At 44.8% G+C, this 21,278-nt stretch overlaps 5 protein-coding genes across 5 annotated transcripts; 2 read left to right on the forward strand and 3 right to left on the reverse strand.

Annotated features, from left to right (window-relative positions):
* Positions 1-442: 442 nt before the first annotated feature.
* H6S33_013131 (uncharacterized protein) lies at positions 443-3,367 on the forward strand (the record flags this gene model as incomplete). The annotated part of the gene is made up of 12 exons (XM_044844507.1): positions 443-460; positions 543-586; positions 669-704; positions 758-790; positions 2,327-2,337; positions 2,403-2,456; positions 2,518-2,572; positions 2,718-2,742; positions 2,889-2,915; positions 2,966-3,123; positions 3,217-3,236; positions 3,333-3,367. The coding sequence occupies 12 exons, from the start codon at positions 443-445 to the stop codon at positions 3,365-3,367; spliced, it is 516 nt and encodes a 171-aa protein (XP_044694840.1).
* Positions 3,368-9,666: 6,299 nt separating this feature from the next.
* Positions 9,667-10,076, forward strand: H6S33_013132 (uncharacterized protein; the record flags this gene model as incomplete). Its single annotated transcript, XM_044844508.1, has 3 exons — positions 9,667-9,689; positions 9,772-9,859; positions 9,930-10,076. The coding sequence occupies 3 exons, from the start codon at positions 9,667-9,669 to the stop codon at positions 10,074-10,076; spliced, it is 258 nt and encodes an 85-aa protein (XP_044694841.1).
* A 4,978-nt stretch (positions 10,077-15,054) lies between these two features.
* Positions 15,055-16,062, reverse strand: H6S33_013133 (uncharacterized protein; the record flags this gene model as incomplete). The annotated part of the gene is made up of 4 exons (XM_044844509.1): positions 15,055-15,506; positions 15,605-15,778; positions 15,862-15,886; positions 16,045-16,062. 4 exons carry the CDS (start codon positions 16,060-16,062, stop codon positions 15,055-15,057), a joined length of 669 nt encoding a protein of 222 aa, XP_044694842.1.
* Positions 16,063-17,182: 1,120 nt separating this feature from the next.
* H6S33_013134 (uncharacterized protein) lies at positions 17,183-17,713 on the reverse strand (the record flags this gene model as incomplete). Its single annotated transcript, XM_044844510.1, has 1 exon — positions 17,183-17,713. The coding sequence occupies one exon, from the start codon at positions 17,711-17,713 to the stop codon at positions 17,183-17,185; it is 531 nt and encodes a 176-aa protein (XP_044694843.1).
* A 1,751-nt stretch (positions 17,714-19,464) lies between these two features.
* H6S33_013135 (uncharacterized protein) lies at positions 19,465-20,797 on the reverse strand (the record flags this gene model as incomplete). The annotated part of the gene is made up of 2 exons (XM_044844511.1): positions 19,465-20,306; positions 20,362-20,797. The coding sequence occupies 2 exons, from the start codon at positions 20,795-20,797 to the stop codon at positions 19,465-19,467; spliced, it is 1,278 nt and encodes a 425-aa protein (XP_044694844.1).
* Between the last annotated feature and the right edge of the window lie 481 nt (positions 20,798-21,278).

A 21,278-nucleotide genomic window follows, 5' to 3' on the forward strand; every position in this document is an offset into this window, starting at 1 on the left:
GGCATTTATATGTGATCATGAATAATCACTCGACCTTCCAAGAAATTGTTTGCGCGTTTCTCGGGGATTCGATGCTGATGTTTGTGTGTTTGCTATGCCGTGGAGTCACCTGGAGAGCCAAATGTTTGCTTGTTTGCTTGTTTGCCTGATAATAACCTCGCCGGAAGATTCTAGGGCGGTGTTAACTCGTTTCTTTCAGGTTCTGTGTTAGTGTTTGTATGTTTGCAACTCCGGTGGAATGAACTAGACGCTAGATTGTTTGCTTGTTTACGCATCTAGGCCTTTCCAGAGGGTTCTAATGCACTGTTTTCTCGTTTCCAAAGTATTCCATGTCTATGTTTGCGTGTTTGCTACCTCGGTGGAATCCTCTAGACTCGAGAATGTTTGCTTATCGGCGCATCTAGGCCGAGGAAAACAACACTATTTGACGGTCTAGGCCTTCATGGAAGATTCCATCGCAGTGTTTGCCCCCTTCCCTAACCTTCTACCCTCATCTCCACACCACTAGAAGTTTCTGAAAGTAAACAAGCAAATAACCCCAGACCCTGAGCCCTAATTCGGAGGAATTAAATTTCCGGATTTATAGGTAGTATATATACAGCCCTTTCCCTCCTCTTCCTCTTCACTTCACCGGCCAGCAAGAGGTTTTCTAACCTACACCTTACTAGGTGCTTCATCCTTCGACATTGGGAACTGAGAGAGAGGTAAGTTCTTAGATCTAAAGGTACTTGGGACTGGTTTGCTAACATTTATCTAGATCTTGTCTAGCTCGACCTGCACCCGGCGGGGGGTAGGCTTTCCAATATCGCTCGCTCGACCGGCACCTCGAAAAGGCAGGCTTTCTTTACTACCTATTTCCTAGAACTCTTGCTCGACCGGCACCTATCAAGGGCAGGCGTTCTTTCTTAGAACTCTCCATCTTCCTAGAACTCTCTTTCCTAGAACTCTTCCTCGGCCGGGGCCATTAAAAAAAGGCAGGCTTTACTTTCTCTACTAATTTCTTAATATATGCTCGACCGGCACCCATAAAAAGGCAGGCTTTACTTTCTCAACCAAGTTCTTAATATATTTGCTCGACCAGCACCTTAAAAGACAGGTTTTCTCTACTGCCCTATTTTCTAGAACTCCCGCTCGACCGGCACCTATCAATGGCAGGCTTTCTTTCTTTCTTTTCCTAGAACTCTCCACTTTCCTAGAACTCCCTTTCCTAGAACTCCTGCTCGACCGGCACCTATAAAAAGGTAGGCTTTCTTTATTCCTATTTCTAATAGTTCTAGCTCGACCGGCGCCTATAAGAAGGCAGACTTTACTTTCTCTACTAATTTCTTTATATATCTGCTCGACCGGTGCCCCAAAAAGGCAGGCTTTTTTTACTGTCCTATTTCCTAAACCTCCAGCTCGACCGGTGCCTATCAAAGGCAGGCTTCCTTTCTTTCCTAGAACTCTGCTATTCCTAGAATTATTCTCCTTCCTGGTCCCAGCTCGACCGGCACCCCGAAAGGGTAGGCTTCCTTTATTCTCATATTTCCTCGAACTCTCATCCTTTTCTAGAACTCTTTCTTAGAACTCTTCCTCGACCGGGACCTATCAAAAGGCAGGCTTTACTTTCTCCACTAATTTCTTTATTAATATATTTGCTCGACCGGCACCCAGACTAAAGGGTAGGCTTTCTTTACTGTCCTAGTTCCTATAGTTCCAGCTCGACCGGCGCTATAAAAAAGGCAGGCTTTCCTTCTTTCCTAAAACTCTCGTCTCCCCTAGAACTTCAGCTTGACCGGAATCTTTCAAAGATAGGCTTCATTTTCTCTAATTCTTAATATATCTACTCGACCAAGGGATGCTCTCATTACTATCCTCACTTCTAGTACTCTGATACCTTTCTAGAACTCTCATACCTTCTAGAACTCTCCTATTTCCTAGAACACTTGCTCGACCGGCGCCTATAAAACGGTAGGCGCTCTTTAGCCTCCTCTTTCCTAGAATTCTTCTTTTCCCTAGAACTATCGTTTTCCTTAGAACTCTCTTTTTCCTAGAGCTCCAGCTCGACCGGCACTAATAAAAAAGCAGGCTTTCCTTACTCTCCTAGTTCCTACAGCTCAGTTCAAGCTCGACCGGCACCTATCGAAGGCAGGCTTTCTATCTTTCCTAGAACTCTCCTCTTTCCTTCGAACTATCCTATTTCCTAGAACTCTTGCTCGACCGGCACCTCAAAAAGGCAGGCTTTACTTTCTCCACTAATTTCTTAATAGATCTCCTCGACCGGCACCTATCAAAAGGTAGGCTTTCCTTATTCTCCACTAATTTCCTAATATTCTCGCCCGACCAGTGCCATTCTGGGTAGGCTTCCTTTCCCCCTGATCCCTATTCCCTAATATCAGCTCGACCAGCACCTAAGAAGGTAGGCTTTATTTTCTCCAGTATTTTCCAATGCATCTGCTCGACCAGCACCTTGACAGGTAGGCTTCCTTTCCCTCTCATTTCTTTCTAAATCAGCTCGACCGGCATCTAAAAAGGCAGTCTTTCTTTTCTCCACTAATTTCTTAATACATCTGTTCGACCGGCGTCTCCAGAGGTAGGCTTTTCTTATCTTTTCCTAGCTCGACCGGCGCCCTCCTAGGGCAGGCTTCACTTCTCATTTCATTTTCAATATATATCTGCTCGACCTGCACTTCAAAAAGGCAGGTTTCTTTCCTTCACTAACTTATTAATACATCTAGATTTGCTCGACCGGCACCTTCCGAGGTAGGCTTTTTTCTCCTTTGATTTTCAATATATCTGCTCGACCGGCACCTTTCAAGGGTAGGCTTCCCTATTCTCTCATTTCTTTTTAAATTAGCTCGACGGCACTCTAAAAAGGTAGGCTTCCCTTTTTCCACTAATTCCCTAAGACATCTGCTCGACCGGCACCTTCAGAGGTAGGCTTTCTTTATCTTTTTCTAGCTCGACCGGCATCTCAAAAAGACAGGCTTTCATTTCTCCACTAGTTTTTCAAAAGATCTGCTCGACCGGTACCTTCAAAGGCAGGCTCTCTTTAGTATTCGCTCGACCGGCGCCTTCCGCGGTAGGCTTTAATTTAAGCTCACTATATCTCTTAAGACATCTGCTCGACCGGCACCTTCACAGGTAGGCTTTCCTTTGGTTTATGTCTAGCTCGACAGGCGGCCTCTAAGATCAGGCTTCACGTTCTCTTCTAATTTTCTGAATTTTCTATTTTAGCTCGACCGGCATCTTCCTGGGTAGGCTTTCCTTTCGCCGTTCTTATTTCAATATCTTTTTCCGCTCGACCGGTGCCCTCCCAGTGCAGGCTTTCTTCTGATACTTCTAGCTTCTAGTCCTCTTTCTTCTGCTCGACCGGTGCCCTAAATAGGCAGTCTTTACTTTCATCTCAATCTTTCTTAATCTATATATTTGCTCGACTGACACCCCGGGTAGGCATTTCTTTTTTCCTTTATTATTTCAATATCTCTTTCTGCTCGACCAGCACCCTTCTGGGTAGGCTTCAATTCTCAGAACTCCCTGCTCGACCAGCATCTTCAGAACTAGGGTTCCCTTCAGCCTTAAGTTATGCTCGGCCGGCGGCCTCCAAGGTCAGGCTTTACTTTCTCTTCTCATTTCCTGAATGTTCCATTTTTGCTCGGCCGGCACCCTTCCAAGGCAGGCTTTACATTTCCGTTCAGCTTTCTCTGCTCAACTGGAACCTCTTGGGTAGGCTTTCTTTTCCCTCCGTTTTTTCAATATATCTGCTCGACCGGCACCCTCTGAAGGCGGGCTTCTTTTTCTCTCCTTAGTTTTTTCAATATGATGCTCGACCGGTACCCTCCTGGTAGGCTCTCCTTAGCCTTAGTGTTTTGCTCGGCCGGCGTCTTAAAAAAGGCAGGCTTTACTTTCTCTTCAATATTTCTTATTAAATCTGCTCCGCCGGCACCCTCCAAAGTCAGCCTTTAATCTCTTCCTCCTCTAATATCTAATTTCCTAATATCCCCGCTCGACCGGCGCTTTAATAAGGCAGGCTTCGCTTTCTAGTCTCATGTCTCAAATTAGTTACCTGATCTGCACCTTTACAGGTAGACTTTTTTTACCTTCCGCTTTCAGAGGTATGCTTCACTTTCAGCTCAATATTTCATAATCATGCTCGACCAGCATATTCAAAGATAAGCTTTCTTTACTCTTAATCCTTGCTCGACCGGCATTCTTCCAGGACAGGCTTCACTTCCTCTTCTAATGTCTTCAATATTCTCTTTTTTATCCACCGGCTGCTCTAGAGGTAGGATTTCTTTATTATTCGATCGACCGGCACCTTCCTGGGTAGGCTTTCTTTCAAGATTTCATATACTCTTCTTTCTTCATCTCGACCGGAATCCTCAGGGATAGGCTTCACTTTCTCCTTTAACCTCTCAAAATATCTACTCGATCGGTAGATTAACTAGTAGGCTGCGTTAATAACTCTGTTCTCTTTGCTTGACCGTTTCTCTGATCGGGGAGCTTTACTCTCATCTTTATTATTTCAACAGTCATACTCGACAGGGATCTCCCAGGTCAATTGCTCCTCTAATCTCTTAACATATCTGCTCGACCGGCACATTCATTGATAGTCTTTCCTTTTCCTTTTTTTCTTTTTTTTTCTTTTGTTCGACCAGCACCCTCCTAAAGAAGCTTCACTTACCCCCTTGTAAGCTTTACTTTGTCCTCAATATTTCTTAATATCTCTGCTCAACCAGCGTTACAAGATAGGCTTCATCTTCTCTCCAATAACCCTCCAAGGGCAGGCTTCCATCCTTTGATTTCTTACTTCTTAATATCTCTGTCCATCAGCGTTTTACGTCTCATAATTATAAGATTTCCTATGTAAATAAAAAATAAACTTCAGTTGATAGGAAATCCTAACGGTCAATCGTCATTATCTTCTCACCTAAAAAATTTCAGAACCATTTCAAGCCATTCTCGTCATAAGCTCGTAGACTCTCCAAAGCCATAGCTAGTCATCTAAGCGTAATCTCCTTTCGTATTAAGTATTATTTTTCTTGATCAAGCTATATTTAAAAACAGCCTAAGTGTAGTGGGGTTGATTCCGTTTTAAGCTTCATCTAAGTATGCCTCTAATCATTGCTGTTCCAAACTAGCTAGCCCCGTTAGGCATGACGTAGTGTAGCTGTGGTACTTTATTCGTGATCAGTGCTTTTGCGCCAGCGCGCTCGTAAAACCTGTATGTAAGGCTTTTTACCTACATGTTCGCTTTCTGCTCAAATCGTACTGGTAAAATGAGTGAAGTTGGGCGTTAGTTTTGAAAGATATTTATCCATCTAAATACCCGTACCAGCACTTACTTCCCTACCATACCACAACTCCCACCTCTATCTCCCTACTTCAAGTATGTATCCCTTCAGACCAATCGCACAGCACAACAAAGGTATGCTGGAGGCCTTAGCAGGAAACACAAAGAACGCACGGAAGTGGAGACTTCCTGAGCCCGAGTCTATCTCGCTCATGTGATTGGCTAGATGGGAGTCCAGGAGTCAATGGAGAGAGATAGAAGGAGACATGAAGATGAGGTTTGGAGGTAGAGATGGAGTGGGGATGGATGAGATGCAGTGGGGTGTGGTGGGCGGGTTTAGAGCTGTAGGTAGGGTTGGTTAGGGTGTGCCAAGGTTTGGCTCGGTGGTATCTAGCGGTGACGGGAGGAGGGCAGATGCTACTCTCGTACCCATCCCCTACTTAGCAGCAAGCTGCTCACACCATTACATAATGGGAGCAGGGGGGCTGGGGTCTGATCCACTAGCTTCTGGCCAGTCTCGCTCACCCCAATCCTTCCGCCAACACACTCCCGGCCAACCTCCAACCTTCTGAACCTCTTACCAAAATTCCCCATCATCCCTCAACTGACCCTATCTTCCACCCTTCGCATCTCTAAAGTATCCACCCGTTTCTATCCTAGCGGCGGATTCTGGTTGATGATTAATGAGCGACCAAGTCCGGATAATTGACTGGCTAGTATCCGCACGATGGAACAATAAATGCCCGGCCCACCAACATCTACCATCCGCACGTAAGTGACCGAGCTAAGGCCTCCGAATAATACACCAGAAGCAGCCCTCAAGTCCTCGACATCGTTGAAGGCGAAGAGAGATAAAACGATAGCTATTTGAGGCCACAGATGAGATAAATCCAGATGGAATCACTACCATCCCACTCCGGCTGCCGGCAAAGAAGTAATCGAGTGATAGTTTATGAAGAGTCCTAAGGGCGTCATCAGATTTGCTAAGAGATTTAATGCAAGCATGGAGAAGGAATGTTTTTCAGAATTTTGGCAAGAAAGAGCACAGGGAAATAACAATCTCCCATGAAGAGGCTAGGAAACATAAAAAGCAAGGAGATAAAGCCGCAGCCGAGATCTACGGATGCGCATAAAGGAGTGGCAGAGGGAAAAGCTATTCTCATAACCGGGCAAGTAATTGGAAAGGAAACGAAGCCATCCTGTTACTCATTGAGTGTGTAGAACGGGAATAACCCTCTCAAGAAACTAGTGCGTAGAAGAAAACCAGCAGTAAGACAAATCCCCACTCCCCGCGCAGACTTCAACACAGGTATGAAGAGATAACAACGAATAATAGTGAGCCGGCTGGACATATGATTACCACTACTTGGAAAAATATCTTTGCCTCAATCTGGGAACGTGACGGGGGGCTAGGAGGGTACACCAGAGTTTTCAGTCGAGGCAAGTAGAAAGAAATTGAAACATTGGCTGCGGGTACGCTTTAAAAGGTAGCTTCGGTGGGTACATAGAGCGGTTTTCCTTATCTTTGTTACCTGCAGTTATGCAGTTATGCAGTATTATCTCCGGAGCGCAACATAGAAAGATCCTTTTCAATGACGAGGAGGGATGCTGCACCTCTTGTAGGCTAGTGACGCGTAATCGAAGTCGTTCAGGCTGACCAACCGGGGTGATTTACTCATAGGCGGAGCCTGTCCTACATCCTATCTCGCATCGGATTGTTCAAAGGGCTCTGGGCCAAGATGTACGTCTGCCGATATTCGGGGTCAACGGGCATTATTCCTATGAGTGATCTCATACCAGCAGTCTTTAATCTCGCAGGATAGTGCTCTTACGATGGACCTACAATTAAGAAGACAGTGAGGGGACGGAAAGGGGCATTCAAGACCGTTCTTGAAGGGCGGAAGACACTCTATGAGATTGGGGGGGGGGGGCACTACATTAGTACATGTACTCGCCGAAGTGACAGACAAAGACGTAGTATCTCGCTACACACGTGTACCTACATTTATCTACGAAAACATTCATCGTGAAGAAACAACGATGACCCTATATACAAATCTGTAAATACAAACTGTCACAAGGGATTCATCCCATCTGTAACAACCTGTATTGATAGAAAAGTAGCACGGTCACTAGATTGCCCCGCCTTTACATGTCCTTACCTACACTCACTTCTGCTCTGGGAAGGAGTTATGAGGATGAAGGAGGGTGGGGAAGAAGTGGGGAAGGAGCGCGGAAGAGAACAACCTATAGCAAAGATTCAGGCTTGGCACGGGTGGGGAGATAGCTAGGGCTAATTAAGGACGAGCCACCGAGTAGCGGTATCTGGGGATCATCTTCGATAAGGATTTGAGAGTACGGGTAGTCCCGGTTCGATCCGTCCCGCCTTGTTGTGCCGCGTATCTCGGCTTTACGCTGCCGGCTTATTACGAACCGACGTGGACTACCACTCATACGGTCAGAGGTTCAATTTACCTATAGGACGGGTTCAGATTAATTTTAGTTGCGGTGTCTCGCTCTATTGTATCCCTTGAACGATAGTAAGTCATGCTAGTATGTATCGAGTGATAAGTTATGACTCATGCTTCCGGCGACAAGGTACCCACTCTGAGACCCAATTACAAATGCTGCCTCCAACACATCAAGCTTCCTCTCGTTGATAATGAACAGATAAACCCCCAGACTGCTTTATGATATATTTCAGCCGGCAATACGTCCAAATTACTTCCTCGCTGCACTAGATGAGACTACGTTCGACGAGTGATAAACTATGACGCTGTCGAAATTCTCCGACAAAAAATGTCGACTATCTGTGGCCGCTACAAGTATCAGTCTTCGCGACATGTATGCTCTAGTGATAATCTGGTAGACTCCGGGACTAGAGAGGAAAGGTCCATATGAGCCCTCCGCACTACCCCACGGATAAGAGCTCGCCACCTCAGAAATTGAACCTCCCAGGCAAGTGCCAGTATGTGACAAGCATGGAAAGACATTTAAAAATCAATTGCCAACTGTCCAGAAAGAGGGGTTACTCTCACGGTGATCTTATTTGAGCAATGTTATCTTTTTGTTAGAAACTCCTCCCCGTTTACGTACTCATCACTCATGAGATAGCCCAGAACAGATCATCGTTAAGGCGGTCCCCGCCCATAGAGACAACGAAGCCAATTCTGAAAGGAAAACGACCACATTTCTGATGGTGCGCAAGAGTTGATTAATCCGACAGATATCTAGAAACTATTAACAGCAAATCTACCACAGCTAGGGGAGGTAAGTCTAATATCAGGACCGACGCCCAAACAATATCGAGAAAGCCCCATTGGCGATAGGAAATAACCGCAAGAGAGGCCACAATGTGACCTTAAACACCGCATGCATCGATCCCCCAGAGAAAAAATAAGACAAGCGAGTAATCTTCCTACATTCAAGTTATTTCTCCTCCCTATCCTATCATCGCAGCGGATTGCAAGAAGATCGCAGAAACAAGAAGAAGCACGAAAAGACTCGTTTGCCTGTATTCGAAGTTTTTATGGACGAACAGAGGGACGGTGTGAGGCAGTTTTCTGGCCAGACTTCTCGGATAGATGCATGACTACCAATACAGAACGTAGCAGAAGCCATCATGATGAACATAGCCGTAATCCTTAACAAACCCACGCAAGAAAGAGAAAAAGCAAGCGACAACATCTTCCTACATCCAAGTTTATATCGGCTCCTGAGCATCTTAGGGATATACAGTATCCAAGCCAAAAAAGAAGTAAGAAACTTTCTCACTTACCTGTCCTCCGAACTACCCACGCAAGGAGCAGATAACCTCATTGATAAAAAATAGGGACAGATGCACCAACGTGCATAACTCATCTACCTACATTCAAGTCTGTTTTCAGCTACTCATCTCGGAAAAGGCGAGAACCGGAAACAAAAAAGAAACACGGATCACCACATTCTTCACCACCATGAGACTTTATCGCCCTACGTTCAAGTCTGTATGACCCTCCTCTATACCCAATGATAGCAGAATGCCATACAAAAAAGAAGCACGGAAAACTCATCTCAGCTCCTTAAGTTCAAGTTTGTCTCAGCCTTCAGTCACCGCCGACTAGCAGCTGGACATCTAAGCGAAGACAAAAAAGAACCATGGAGTGTTTTTTGGTCCCACTTACTCATCGCCGTTGAACAATGTTCCGGAGAGAGGGGCAAAGCCAAACAAAAGCACGGAGGACTCATCTCCCTACACTCCATTTGGTTCAGCCTTCTCCGTCGCCATTGAGAGATGCGAGTGGAGATGGGCCAGACCAAAAAGAAGCACAGAGATCCTATATCACTGGATCCAACTCATTGGTATGCAGTCATGGTAACCGGACTGTGGGAGTTTCCTCGAAAAAGAAAAAGAAATGCTGATCCAGGCAAGAGATGGGTGAGTAGAAGTAAGCACTCTGCCAATGACACATGAAGAGAGGGAAAAGACGGGGGGCTGGGAAAATAAACAATTTATATAGCGAGAACGCTAAGCTTGAGAGGGTGTGGGGTACCGGTGGTCAGCGCCAGGGCATTGAGTGCGCGGCGTCTTTTTCTTCATCTGTGTGGGTGAGTGTTACCCGCTACATTGTATTCCCCGGCTGTGAGCCCCCAGCCAGCCAGGCAAGTTAAATCATAGGCAGCAAGAAGAAATGTCCTCCTCCGGCTCTTCCCGAGCTATACATTCGAAACCGATGCGCTGAACAGTCATCTTCTCCCACTGGCACGAATACCTAGAACCACCGGTGAATTCAAGAAGTTCGCCGGGTATAAAGAACTGATGTAACTCATGCCTCACGTATAAGCTACTACTAGATCCGGCGGCCATGAAGGCTTCCCAGTCTTCTTCACACGTCCATTTTCCCTGCCTATGTATGTACACCCGCAGGAAAAAAGTGAGGAAACGAGTGCAACCAATCCGAACCCCAATGAAAAAGTGAAAATGGAAATGAATAGAAGTAATATGACTACACAATGAGATACAGAATAGATACTACGGCCTCTGAACTATATTTACCACTTTTTATGACTTCCCTTGCTCTTTACTACTGCTGCAATTCTCTTTGGTATGCTGTCAATGATTTTATATACATTTTCCCAATCTAGCCTTTCCCACTCTTCCCTAGCTTGGGCTTCAATAACTTTTATGTTTTCATTCAGAGTAGCCTCTCTTCGCTTTCCGGACTTGTCAAAAGGCATGGCTAGGAAATACTCATAGGGCTGTATTGCGGGTGCGGGGATGTCAAGTTAGATGTACTCGTTGTCACGCTACTCGTTGTTTCCTTACTTTTTTCCTGCGGGTGTACAGTATGGTGACATAAATCATCGTCACGAAGTAAAATCACACCAAAATCAGCTCTCCCCAAATAGCCCTAGAACCCACCACTTTAAGATATAACTTATACCAATTAGTAAAATTCATCTTAATGATTAGGAGAATCAGAAAACCTTTAACTCCAAAAATAATCATTGTAGCAATATTGTTGGTAGAGCATTTTGTTCGGTTGTTCTCAGAAAATGTGCCAAGACCACGAATTTTTAAATTCAAACCACGTAACTTCCGACACATTTGATGAACAGACTTATATTTTGAAACATGTGTTATCTCACAGTGTATCTCCATATACTGAAAGTTTTGTGGTAATTGATAAAGAATTGAAGGTTCGGGAGGTTGCCCATTTTGGCACTATACGTACCGAGTGTGGTATGATTGATACTTCTACCTTTTCGCCCAGCGGAGCCATCATATCGCGCCCAAAAGCACCCTCTCGCGGATGTGTAGAGCCGGACCTATAAGGATAGTTAGAGGGCTTGGAAGGATGCCCGGCAGGTCGATGCCGCGTCTGTTAACTTCTTTTCGTCCTCTACGAGAGGTAAATTCGCTTCTATTGTTGCGGAATGTAGCGAGTGCGGGATCTATAACTTAGTATCATACCAGTGCAGACAGCTTTGACGCACAATGGTTGTTGGTGGAGTAAGAGGGAGATTGTGGGGGGGGGGTTTGCGGATGGGATGGGATGGGATTAGGGAGGCTGATCGTCAGTGGGGTTTTCCCACATTATCCCGCCATCGCCTGTGCCGTGCGACTTTTATGAATCGCTTACTGGTACGAGACTAGGCTCGTCCCCAACCCCCCCGCTTCCTACTGGCGAGAGCAGCTTGCTGCTAAGTAGGGGATGGGTACGAGACTAGTACGAGACCGATGGTCGTAGTTTAGGATGGTGGATGCCGGTTTCTCTGATGGGCTGGACGGGGTAGTGGACTTTCGGAAGTCACATATGACGGCTGGCTATCACTCAATCTCGGGTAGACAGTAGTAGCCGGAGATATACGGCCAGTTATTTTCCCGCCTGTAGACGATATATAGCGGGAGCCTCTAAACCGGTCCGCATCCAGAGTACTAGTAATCGTATAGCGCGCAGGCCGGACGTGTGCTAACAAGTACACGAAGGCGCGAGAACCTTTGTCACCTTACAAGCATTCTCCGTGATTTGGCGTTCACCTAGTGAAGAATATCAGAACTCTAACCTGGACGCTATGTCTACATCGCGAACTATTATTCGAGTGATAGCCTATGATTTTATGAATCATGGTAAGTCACTCGATGCGCTAAATCAAATGGGAGCCGGAGTGCAGCCTTAGATTGAATTCAGGCGTGAGCATTCAACCACATTTATTTAAATTCTTATGATCGATGGAGTGTTGTTGGATAGAATTACGAGAACCGGCCGGACGAGCCAGGAGCTTAAGGTTTTTGACTTTGGTAGTGTGCCTTAAGTTTCTCACTGAGCACAGGGCCCCACTCCACGGTTCTGCAACGTATTCTATCCCGGAACACCACCTATGCCTTCCCACCCTGCAGTGACGTAGCCCTACTCTCGATAAACTACATGTAGTCACACTCCATCCAAACCTTGATATCCCGCCCGCACCACGCTTCTATCAAGCCCGGTTAGCTCAGTGGTAGAGCATGTGACTTTTACGCTGTATGCTTCAGTATGTAGTGTGGCAATCACAGGGTCGCGGGTTCGACTCCTGCATTGGGCTCTTTGCCATACTCCTGGGTGTTCTTCAGAATATCTAGGTTTCTGGCTTTTATTTTTATTTTATTTTTTTCTAGTCGAGTCCTTGTTGGGTGGGCTTATTGAGTTTGTGCATCTAGCTGATATTAAATGTATCATATCATTGCGATTGATATTTCCAGTATTTGACGCTTCGAGTTGCATCCAACACGATACATATGTAATCCTCCGAATCCGCTCCCCAAAAGACCACTACCCTTACCGCAGTGAATTATGAGCCAGTTAAAACACTATTATCCTATTCCATTCAATGAACAGGATTTGACACCTAACGTTATATGGTGCGCCCACGAATAAAGGTGACAAAAGATCTAGATGACAAGTCAGGTTTGGTGGGTGGAACAGGCTTGGCAGTAGGGTAACTGCAACCTCACCACACCTCAACTACACCTTTACGCACCCAAAGCTGGTAGGCAACAACACAACCAGTTTTCAAGAGTTAAATTCGTAATTTTGGGAGGTTATCCAGCTAGATACTGTGAAAAGGACTTGTCTTAATCTTGAAAACTCATAGAGTTATGGTGCATAAACCAAGGGGACAATAATGTTGCATCCCTATCATTCCCAGCCCCATAGCAACCACCCACACCAAATAATTTTGAGCACAACAACCACACAAGATATTATTCTCCCCTTCGGGAATATAGTAAATAAGATGTAGCTTAACAATATAGAACCCTGAAAATAATTTTAAATTAAATAGATAATGATTTATAGTCTTTTTAACAATGAAAATGCAAATCCTATCCCTATTTGCGCATGTAAAAATTCATTTTAAATTTTCTATATACTTTTAGGCTAATCGACTATTACCTCCCAAAATTACGAATTTAACTCTTGAAAACTGGTTGTGTTGTTGCCTACCAGCTTTGGGTGCATAAAAGTGTAGTTGAGGTATGGTGTGGTGAGGCTGAGGTTGCAGTTACACTACTGCCAAGCCTGTTCCACTTTGTGATTGCTTGGCGCATTTTACATACTAAAATACCGAATTTCAAGCTTGAATAACTTTTTAACCAGGAGAGATATCAAAAATCTGGTTGGTAAAATTCTTCTTCATCACTAGTACTTCAATTTTACCAACCGGATTTTTCATAATTTGTTTCGTTGGAAAGTTATTCAACCTCAACCTTGCCCCAATTTTTTGACTACCTTTATGATTGGGCGCACCATAGTTACCAGTTAGACATTGAACCTGAAAAACATAATTCAGAACATCTCTTGGGACCGATAAGAAATTTAGCACGGAAACTCTAGTAACGGTGACCGTGCTAGTCGTATGCAATTAATGAATTAAAAAAAAACCCCGTGCGGGTCGTTCATGGGATATCACTCGATTAGTGGGTTAGGGTTCGATGTGTTCTTAGTCCAGTATTCTTTTTTTTTCTTTCTTTGTTTAATTCATTAATTGTATGCAGACCGTAGTCTATGACAATATCACACTGCCCCAGAACTTCCCAATCTCTTCCTCCGCCTCTCAAACATTTTTAAGAAAAGAAAATAAGAAATAATAGGCGAGTAGCCTATAACAAATGAAAGTCGTCGTAGTAGCTTATGAATGTAAGAAATAGTGACTTATGAAAATAAGAAATAGTGCCTTATGAAAATAAGAAATAGTAACTTCTTCTTAGTCCAGTATGAGTATAGGGCGGCGTTAGACGATGGTCTAGAAGAGTGTCGATAGTGAACTTTTATTTTGATGGTGCTCGTAACTATCTAGAGGATGAGAATTCTTGCGCTCGTTACATTCAACTACGAAAGTACTGGTTTTTGTTTATTTTTTTAGGGGGTCCTACCTTAATATTTCCCCACTAGTAAAAGAAAAAAGGTGAAATTTTTCGAGACAAATCACATCCCACGCGAAGACTGGTTTAGCCAGCGTTAACTGAGTTGAGAGCTGCTTGTGGAAAGATTTAATCACACTAAACCCGATACATACTTTTTAGTTGCAATATGATCTTAGAGTTCCACACCTTTTCCAGTGAGATATTTGGCCAGCAAATAACAATTGTCAATTGATACTACGTTTTTATATGCGTTTTTCGGACAGTAAGAATAAGCTGGTTGGACTCGTGTTGAAATATCTGAAATTTATTACCGCTTTCGCTTTTGTAATTGTCACAAGAAAAAAGGATTAAGAATTCAATTCAGACCTATCAAAGGTTTATCTTCACGGACACCGACGAGGCCAAGACTAACCTCTGCAACATTTGTTTTATAATCAACGGTTTCCCGTCAATTTCCTCCCAGAAAAACCGAACCCAAAATAATCCCCACAAAATCTCCTCACAATAATTTCCAACCATGTTGAATAGTGATGGGCACAAGCCGAGCTGGCTCGAGCTTTGAGCTCGAGCTTTAGGCTCGAACAGGTCGAGCTCTCTTAGTGACGAGCCCGAGCCAGCTCGAGCCCATATCCAAAAAGCTCGAGCCTAGGCGCTAGCCTAGCGAAACATTAGTAATGGTTCGAGAAGGCCAGAGCTTGGTGATTTATATGAGAATATATCCTCTATTATTCATCCTGAATACGAGCTCTATATGCCGACTTACTGTAAGGTCTATTTTTAGGTATAAACATGAAAGCTCGAGCCTGAGCTCGAGCCTAGCTCCACGGCTCGAACACCTCGAGCCTTTGTCTCCACAATCCGAGCCAGCTCGAGCCCTACCCCAGGCTCGTGCCCATCACTAATGTTGAAGTACGTTCTCGCCTTTGTTTCCCTCCTGCTCCTCGCCTCCACCGCCCGGGCCTTCTCTCCCGAATACTACAGCAAGAGCGAATTCCGAGGCGCCAGGTATACCCATACCAGCGAGGGAACCTACCAGATCGGGTCCTTTAAACCTGTTTCCTACAGGTGGATCACTAATGCTCTCCAATGCGCCGTAATTCTCTGCCTGGGATCCAAGCAGATTAAGACCCACGCAAAGTCTCCGAAGAACTAGGACTCCTCCCTTGCTGTGAGCGATCAGTTTGACATCGTCATCATCTCCTGTTGTCCACGTCTCGAATGCCCTCAGGGTTGTAGGGTATGTTGAGTTCTTGTGATGTTGGTGTCTTGTGTCTGATTTTCGCTGAGTGCTAACTTGTTGGTATTGTAGGAGATTGGCGTCGCCATAAAGTCGGTCGGAGAGCGGCGTCTCTAGTTAAAGTGGTGTGTTTGTTGGAGGGAGGGTTGGAATGCAAGTCTGTGGTCCAGCTCATAGCTAAAAGCCCTTCTTTAATGTAACGGATTGTTACTTACTTTTCTTGTTGAATTTCTTACTTTCTTCTTGTTCATTTCTTGCTTTCTTCTTGTTGACTTTCTTCCTTTCTCATGTTGACTTTCTCGCTTCTTCTTCTTCTTGACTCTCTTGCTCCATGTTGCCAAATGTCTACTCTGATTGAAAACATCTCTCTTCGTTGATAAGTTATCTGTCTTCTTCGTCAGTGACCTCCTACCAAAAGAAAGAAGAAAGAAGAAGAAGAAGAAGAAGAAGAAGAAGAAGGATATGTACCTTGATCTTTGCTACAAAATAACTCCTATTCCACTAGTTGTCATGTTCCATTTCCATATTCGAAGCCTTTGAAAACGTTGTGATTGTGTGCGAAAAGAGGTTGCTTTATCCGGAGACTGGTGCCGAATGGTATGTTGAGTTTTTCCCAAAAGGGAAGACAAATTTCACTACACAGTTTCAGACGTGATCAGTGTGGTCCATGAGGGTGAGCGTCCTTGTGTCCTTGCCTCGAGGACTTCCAAGGACAATTGTTGACCTTAATACGCCCGAATGAGATGAGATGAGGTCAAGGATATATACGATGCTTGTTATTCCGAATAATACCGCTTTTTATCGTCCTCAAGGGCAGAGGTCAATGAGAAAATACTATCTGGACACGTACGTGCACGTTCAAACCTCGCCTGGAGTACCTCGGGGACCACACTATCCAGGGACAGGGCCAGGACCGTAGTCTCTTATTTTCGACACATGGCAGGAAAGAAAAAAAGCTTCGTGTTTTTAGTCTTTAGCGACCGACTCGAGACATTCCGTGAGCCTGTCTCAAAGTCTCGAGCCACACGAGCTTCTGCTCCAAATGCTCTGAGCCGGCTAGAGTTTAAACTCGAGTTAAGATACAGCCAATATGGAGGTAATAATTCTATACCAGTCGATCATTCAACTATATTATCACTTAATTATGTTAGCTTATTCTCCTTAATCATGCCAGTAAGCTTTGATCTTGACATCCATTGTCAGAAGTATAGCCATCCCAAAAATCGTAAAGGCTTCCGGGGGTTGAACTTACCGAGTGGTATTTCATGATAATACCAAAGACGGATCAAGGCTACTAGAGTGGAAGTGCACAGGCCTCATACAAGTCCCTGAGGAGGTTATGTTGCTTTTAAAACAGAATTATACATGATCATAGATTCAAAGTCAATCGGCAACCACATTAAAGTTTTGGTAACTTCTACCAGTCCTACCCCTAGCCCTACCTCCCGGTAATCTTGGCAAATCTTAATTCCTTGTCTACGACAACACCTCTTCGGCCTCTTCGACCTCGCCGTTCTTGCTTCCTCCTAATTGCTTAAAACCACCGATTTTCCCAGGCCTCTTACTTTAATGACCAGTCCTCTGCACGTGAAAATCCGGGGACTCCAGCTGGACTCGACTATCAGATAGATCTGATGAGCTGATGGCTTTGATTATTCCTTCCGCCGCTAGTAAAACTCAATATATTTCACTAATGATGCGTGGCTTCAACTTGAGCTGGCTCGGGCTCATTGAATATTGACGCCCTAGTATCAAACAAACCTCCAACAAAAGACACAAGCTCCAGCATCTACATATGCAACTCGCCCTTCTCTCTCCTTCTTTCCACCACAATCTCCTTCCCTTTTACCATAGCCCACGTATACCACAAAGCCGCCACAACACCTCCAAAACATGCCCACCTCAGCACAAGAGCAACCATACATACGCCCCTCTCCTCCTCCTTGACCTCCTCCTCAACCACAATATCAACCCATTCCTTCACGGGTACATATGGCTTAACCCACTCGACCTCTTGGTCCTTTCCCATGCAGTTGTCCACTTCCCCGATAGTCGGGACATCAGTGTGAACTTCCAGATCTGGCCGCCAGTTGAAACATTTATCCTGGATCTGGCCCTGGAGCATTAAAGAGAGGCAGGGGCGGTTCATAGTACATGTGACGGATTCGAGAAACTGAGATACGGAGATACAGAATGCACGGCGGCATTCGAGATTGCATGTGTTCGTCGTGGCAGGGTTTCCGTAGAGGATAACTGGGGGATGGGTGGTAGCATGGGATAGGCTCAGGAGAGAAAGGATAATGAGCGGGAGAGACTGCATTTGTCCTAGCGAGTGTTAGTCATAAGTACTGGAGAGAAAGATGACACTGCTTACTTTGGCTTTGTGGGTAGTTATTGAAGCGATAACTTTAGTTATGGTGGGAATCTGTGAACGATATTGCTATAGGATAAGATGCGAACTACACGGACGAGCGAAGAATAACGGATCTATATATACGTTGACAGGGTGATATTATCTGATTACCGACCCGCAATAAGAATGCGGAACGAAAGGCATGGTTGATACAGGAGTGCATTTTCTCTGTTTTGTCATGTTGATCATTGATGCAAGGGCAACAAGTCGGAGGATGCATCCCGTACATACATACGTAGATTCCGGTGTATGTTTACATTCTTGTGGATAGGTAACCTCGTTTAGAAAAACTCATGGGTACTTGGTGATCGAATATAATCATACCGGCGGCACTTTTATTGGAATACCTATCAATTGCATGTATGCAACACGATGGAAGATCTGAGCGAGCACGAGATGAGGGTCCATCTATATACATATATGTATGAGATATCAGATACTTATTATAACAAATAGATCTTAATAACATTGGCGCAAGATTTTCTGCAGTAGGACTGCAGACTACTATCCATGTGACGCGAAATTTCAACTGGTGGACATCATATTGTAGACGTAACCAACTGGCCAACTAATAATTAGATATATGATTAGCTGACTAACCAAGTACTTAAGTGTCGATTGTGTAGTACCTAAAAAAAAATATCTACATCAGACATCCCACTAAACACTCCACCATCCAAATCCATTATCTTTCGCACTAGTATATTCGCTCATAGGGTGATGGCGGTCCCTGTGATGACGGACACTGGACAGGGGTTTCAAGCCAATGCTATAGAGTTAACTCTGGCAACATCAAGTGAATTATACTGCAGGTCCACCACTAGGCAGGGTCCGCCATCAGCCCATGAGCCAGTGTACATATGTACCTACTCCTCAATGCTCACTGCCCACCAACCGGCGTTCTCTCCGAAGTAGCGACAACCTTAAGCCAACTACAGCTTCCCCCCCGAGTTTTTCAATCGCCGTTCAACCCCCACCACCACCTGATGAGCTTTTTAATCACTACCGTTAACTCACATACTGCAGCTGTGACCAGTCGCCCACGGGGCAATTTAAAAAACGAAACTCTTCGTAAAGCAGGTACATATCTCTATCGTCATTTCAACGGTGTGCAAGCTTGGCTAAGTTCAATCACAGTCAAGGGTCTGCAAGTTAAGTACATATGTACTCTACTACATGTAGTTACATACATAAACCAACGTTTCATCCCGAGATCTGCTAGAGTACTTTATCCTATCTCAAGACTTCACCTCACGAGTATGCACAGCCCACAGCGCAGATCACAATATCGCGGACGCAAGGAGCCGCGGAATTCCCCAGTTTCAATCATATCATTTACACCTGTCCTAACGCAGGGGAGGAAATCTAAATCTAGAACGCCAAACACAAGCACCCTCAAGACATACATTAAAAACGATTAACTAGGTATGGGGGACAATAAATCAATAAGATAAGCACTATACTATTTTACACACTATACTTTACATTTAAATATCCGGAAATACAAATAACAATAAGAAAGAAAAAAAAAAGAGTTACTGGACAAAAGAAAATCAAAAATAGAAGGTAAAATAAACTCCAACCAAAGCCAGCCAAATTTTATCCCCTAAGACCCAGCCAGAAGAGAAAAGCTAGCCAATAACCATGCACTCCACACTCTACAAGTACGCCACACCCACAGTTACCATGCCTACAAACCCTGCTAGTGCAAAGTTGGCAATCACCGCTGAAGACCCGCCAGTGGACAAGCCGTTAATATCATCTTTGGTGCTAACTGACTCAGAGTTTGCTTTGGCGGTAGGCGAGATGGGAACGGGGCCAGTAGAGGACTTTCCATCCTTTCCATCCTTTGTGCTTGAAGCACCGCTACCGGTAGAGTTATGCCCGTTACCAAGTGTAGAGTTTCCGTGCGTGCCGTTTCCGAATAACGATGACCCAAGAAGAGTTGCGTTGGTACGGTTACCAAGGAACGAGTCCAGAAGAGTGCCGTTAAGGAGCTTTGTAAGGTCGCCAAAGAGGCCATTGGTTAGGTTTCCGAGGGCGCCGTGTGTAAGGTTTCCGAGAAGAGCCTTTGTGAGATTCCCTGATAGCAGGCTGCCCTTAAGGTCACCCGTGAGGTTTTCCGCAACAAAGAAGGTGGCTCCAACAGGCAGCCCGAGCTTGTGCTCTGATGCGAACTCAACAATGTCAAAATCCTCTCTATCAAGGTCGTCATCAAGGCTAAAGTCCTCCGGCTGAGGGAATAGGAAGGTTGTAAATCTATGGAATCCGGTGCCTAGTGGAAGAGATGGACCGGCGTATTCTAGTACTGGCGAGACAGCTGTTGAGAGGGTGTTCTTTCCACTACTCGAGGAGTTATTAGATGTACTGTTGGAGCAGCTGAGGTCGGTTTGGAGGTAGTGAATGTGTTGGGGGTTGGTCGCGTCTGGGTCGATCATGATAAGAATATGGTTTCCCGTGAGGGATGATGAGATGGAACAGGTTGGTGCAGAAGCAGCTTCTAATCGGGGTTTAGTCACTCTTTTCAACTGAAACTCATTAACGGAAGGCCATACCTTTAGAAGAAATCCCAATTAGGTCTGCCAATCCTGAAATAATAGAATCACCGTACTTGCAAGTCAAAATGGTGTTCTGAAAAAAGCCCGGGAAAATGTCTGAAGGGAATCCCTTTGAAATCTTAAGAGCAGCAGCACCCGCAGCAGCTACTGATACAGCAGAGCTAGCAACTGAAGAAACCTTGCTTGCCACGACAGACTCCTCCTTAGACACTTTCATTTCACTAATTACCTCACTCGCCGCACTTCCAACATTGGAGACTGTGTCACTGGATACTATATCAGTTACCTGTGTGGGTAGCGCTGATCCCAGTGCTGGTGCGTTTGATGTAAGGTCGCTGACGAGATCACTGACTGTGTCGAGTGGGAGTGCTGCCGCCGAGATAGTGCTGATGAGTGCGAGCGCGCAGGCGAAAGTTGAGCCATAGGATCTCATTTTCAAGATGTGTTTTTCTATATGTCTGTTGAAATAGACAGGGGTATGTAAATATCGAAGAGCTAAATATGGCGCGTATAAATCTCAACCGTCCGGACGGAGAAGAGGACCAAAATGATATAGGGAAAGAAATAAGGAAAGAAAAATAGAAGAAGAAAAAGATAGGAAACGAGAGATAGTAGTTTATATGAAGATGAAGATGGAGATATTGTGGGATATATAGCGACCGACACACAAGAGTGAGTATGAAAAAATGAATGTAACAAAAAGAAATAGTGACCCCTAAAGACACAGATAAAAGGAATACAAGATGGGGTTCGATAGGATATGAGAGGGGAGGAAGGAAAAGAAGAAAGGAAACAGAATAGAGGGGGACACCATTCACTGATATAACTCACCAGAGACTACATGTATCCACCTACTACCCACTAGAGTGTACATACCCACGGCCAAATGGCGTCGCCTTCATTTTCATTCGAGT

Source organism: Morchella sextelata (genome assembly GCF_020137385.1).
Source record: "Morchella sextelata strain SCLS chromosome Unknown scls_9, whole genome shotgun sequence".
Classification (NCBI taxonomy): domain Eukaryota; kingdom Fungi; phylum Ascomycota; class Pezizomycetes; order Pezizales; family Morchellaceae; genus Morchella; species Morchella sextelata.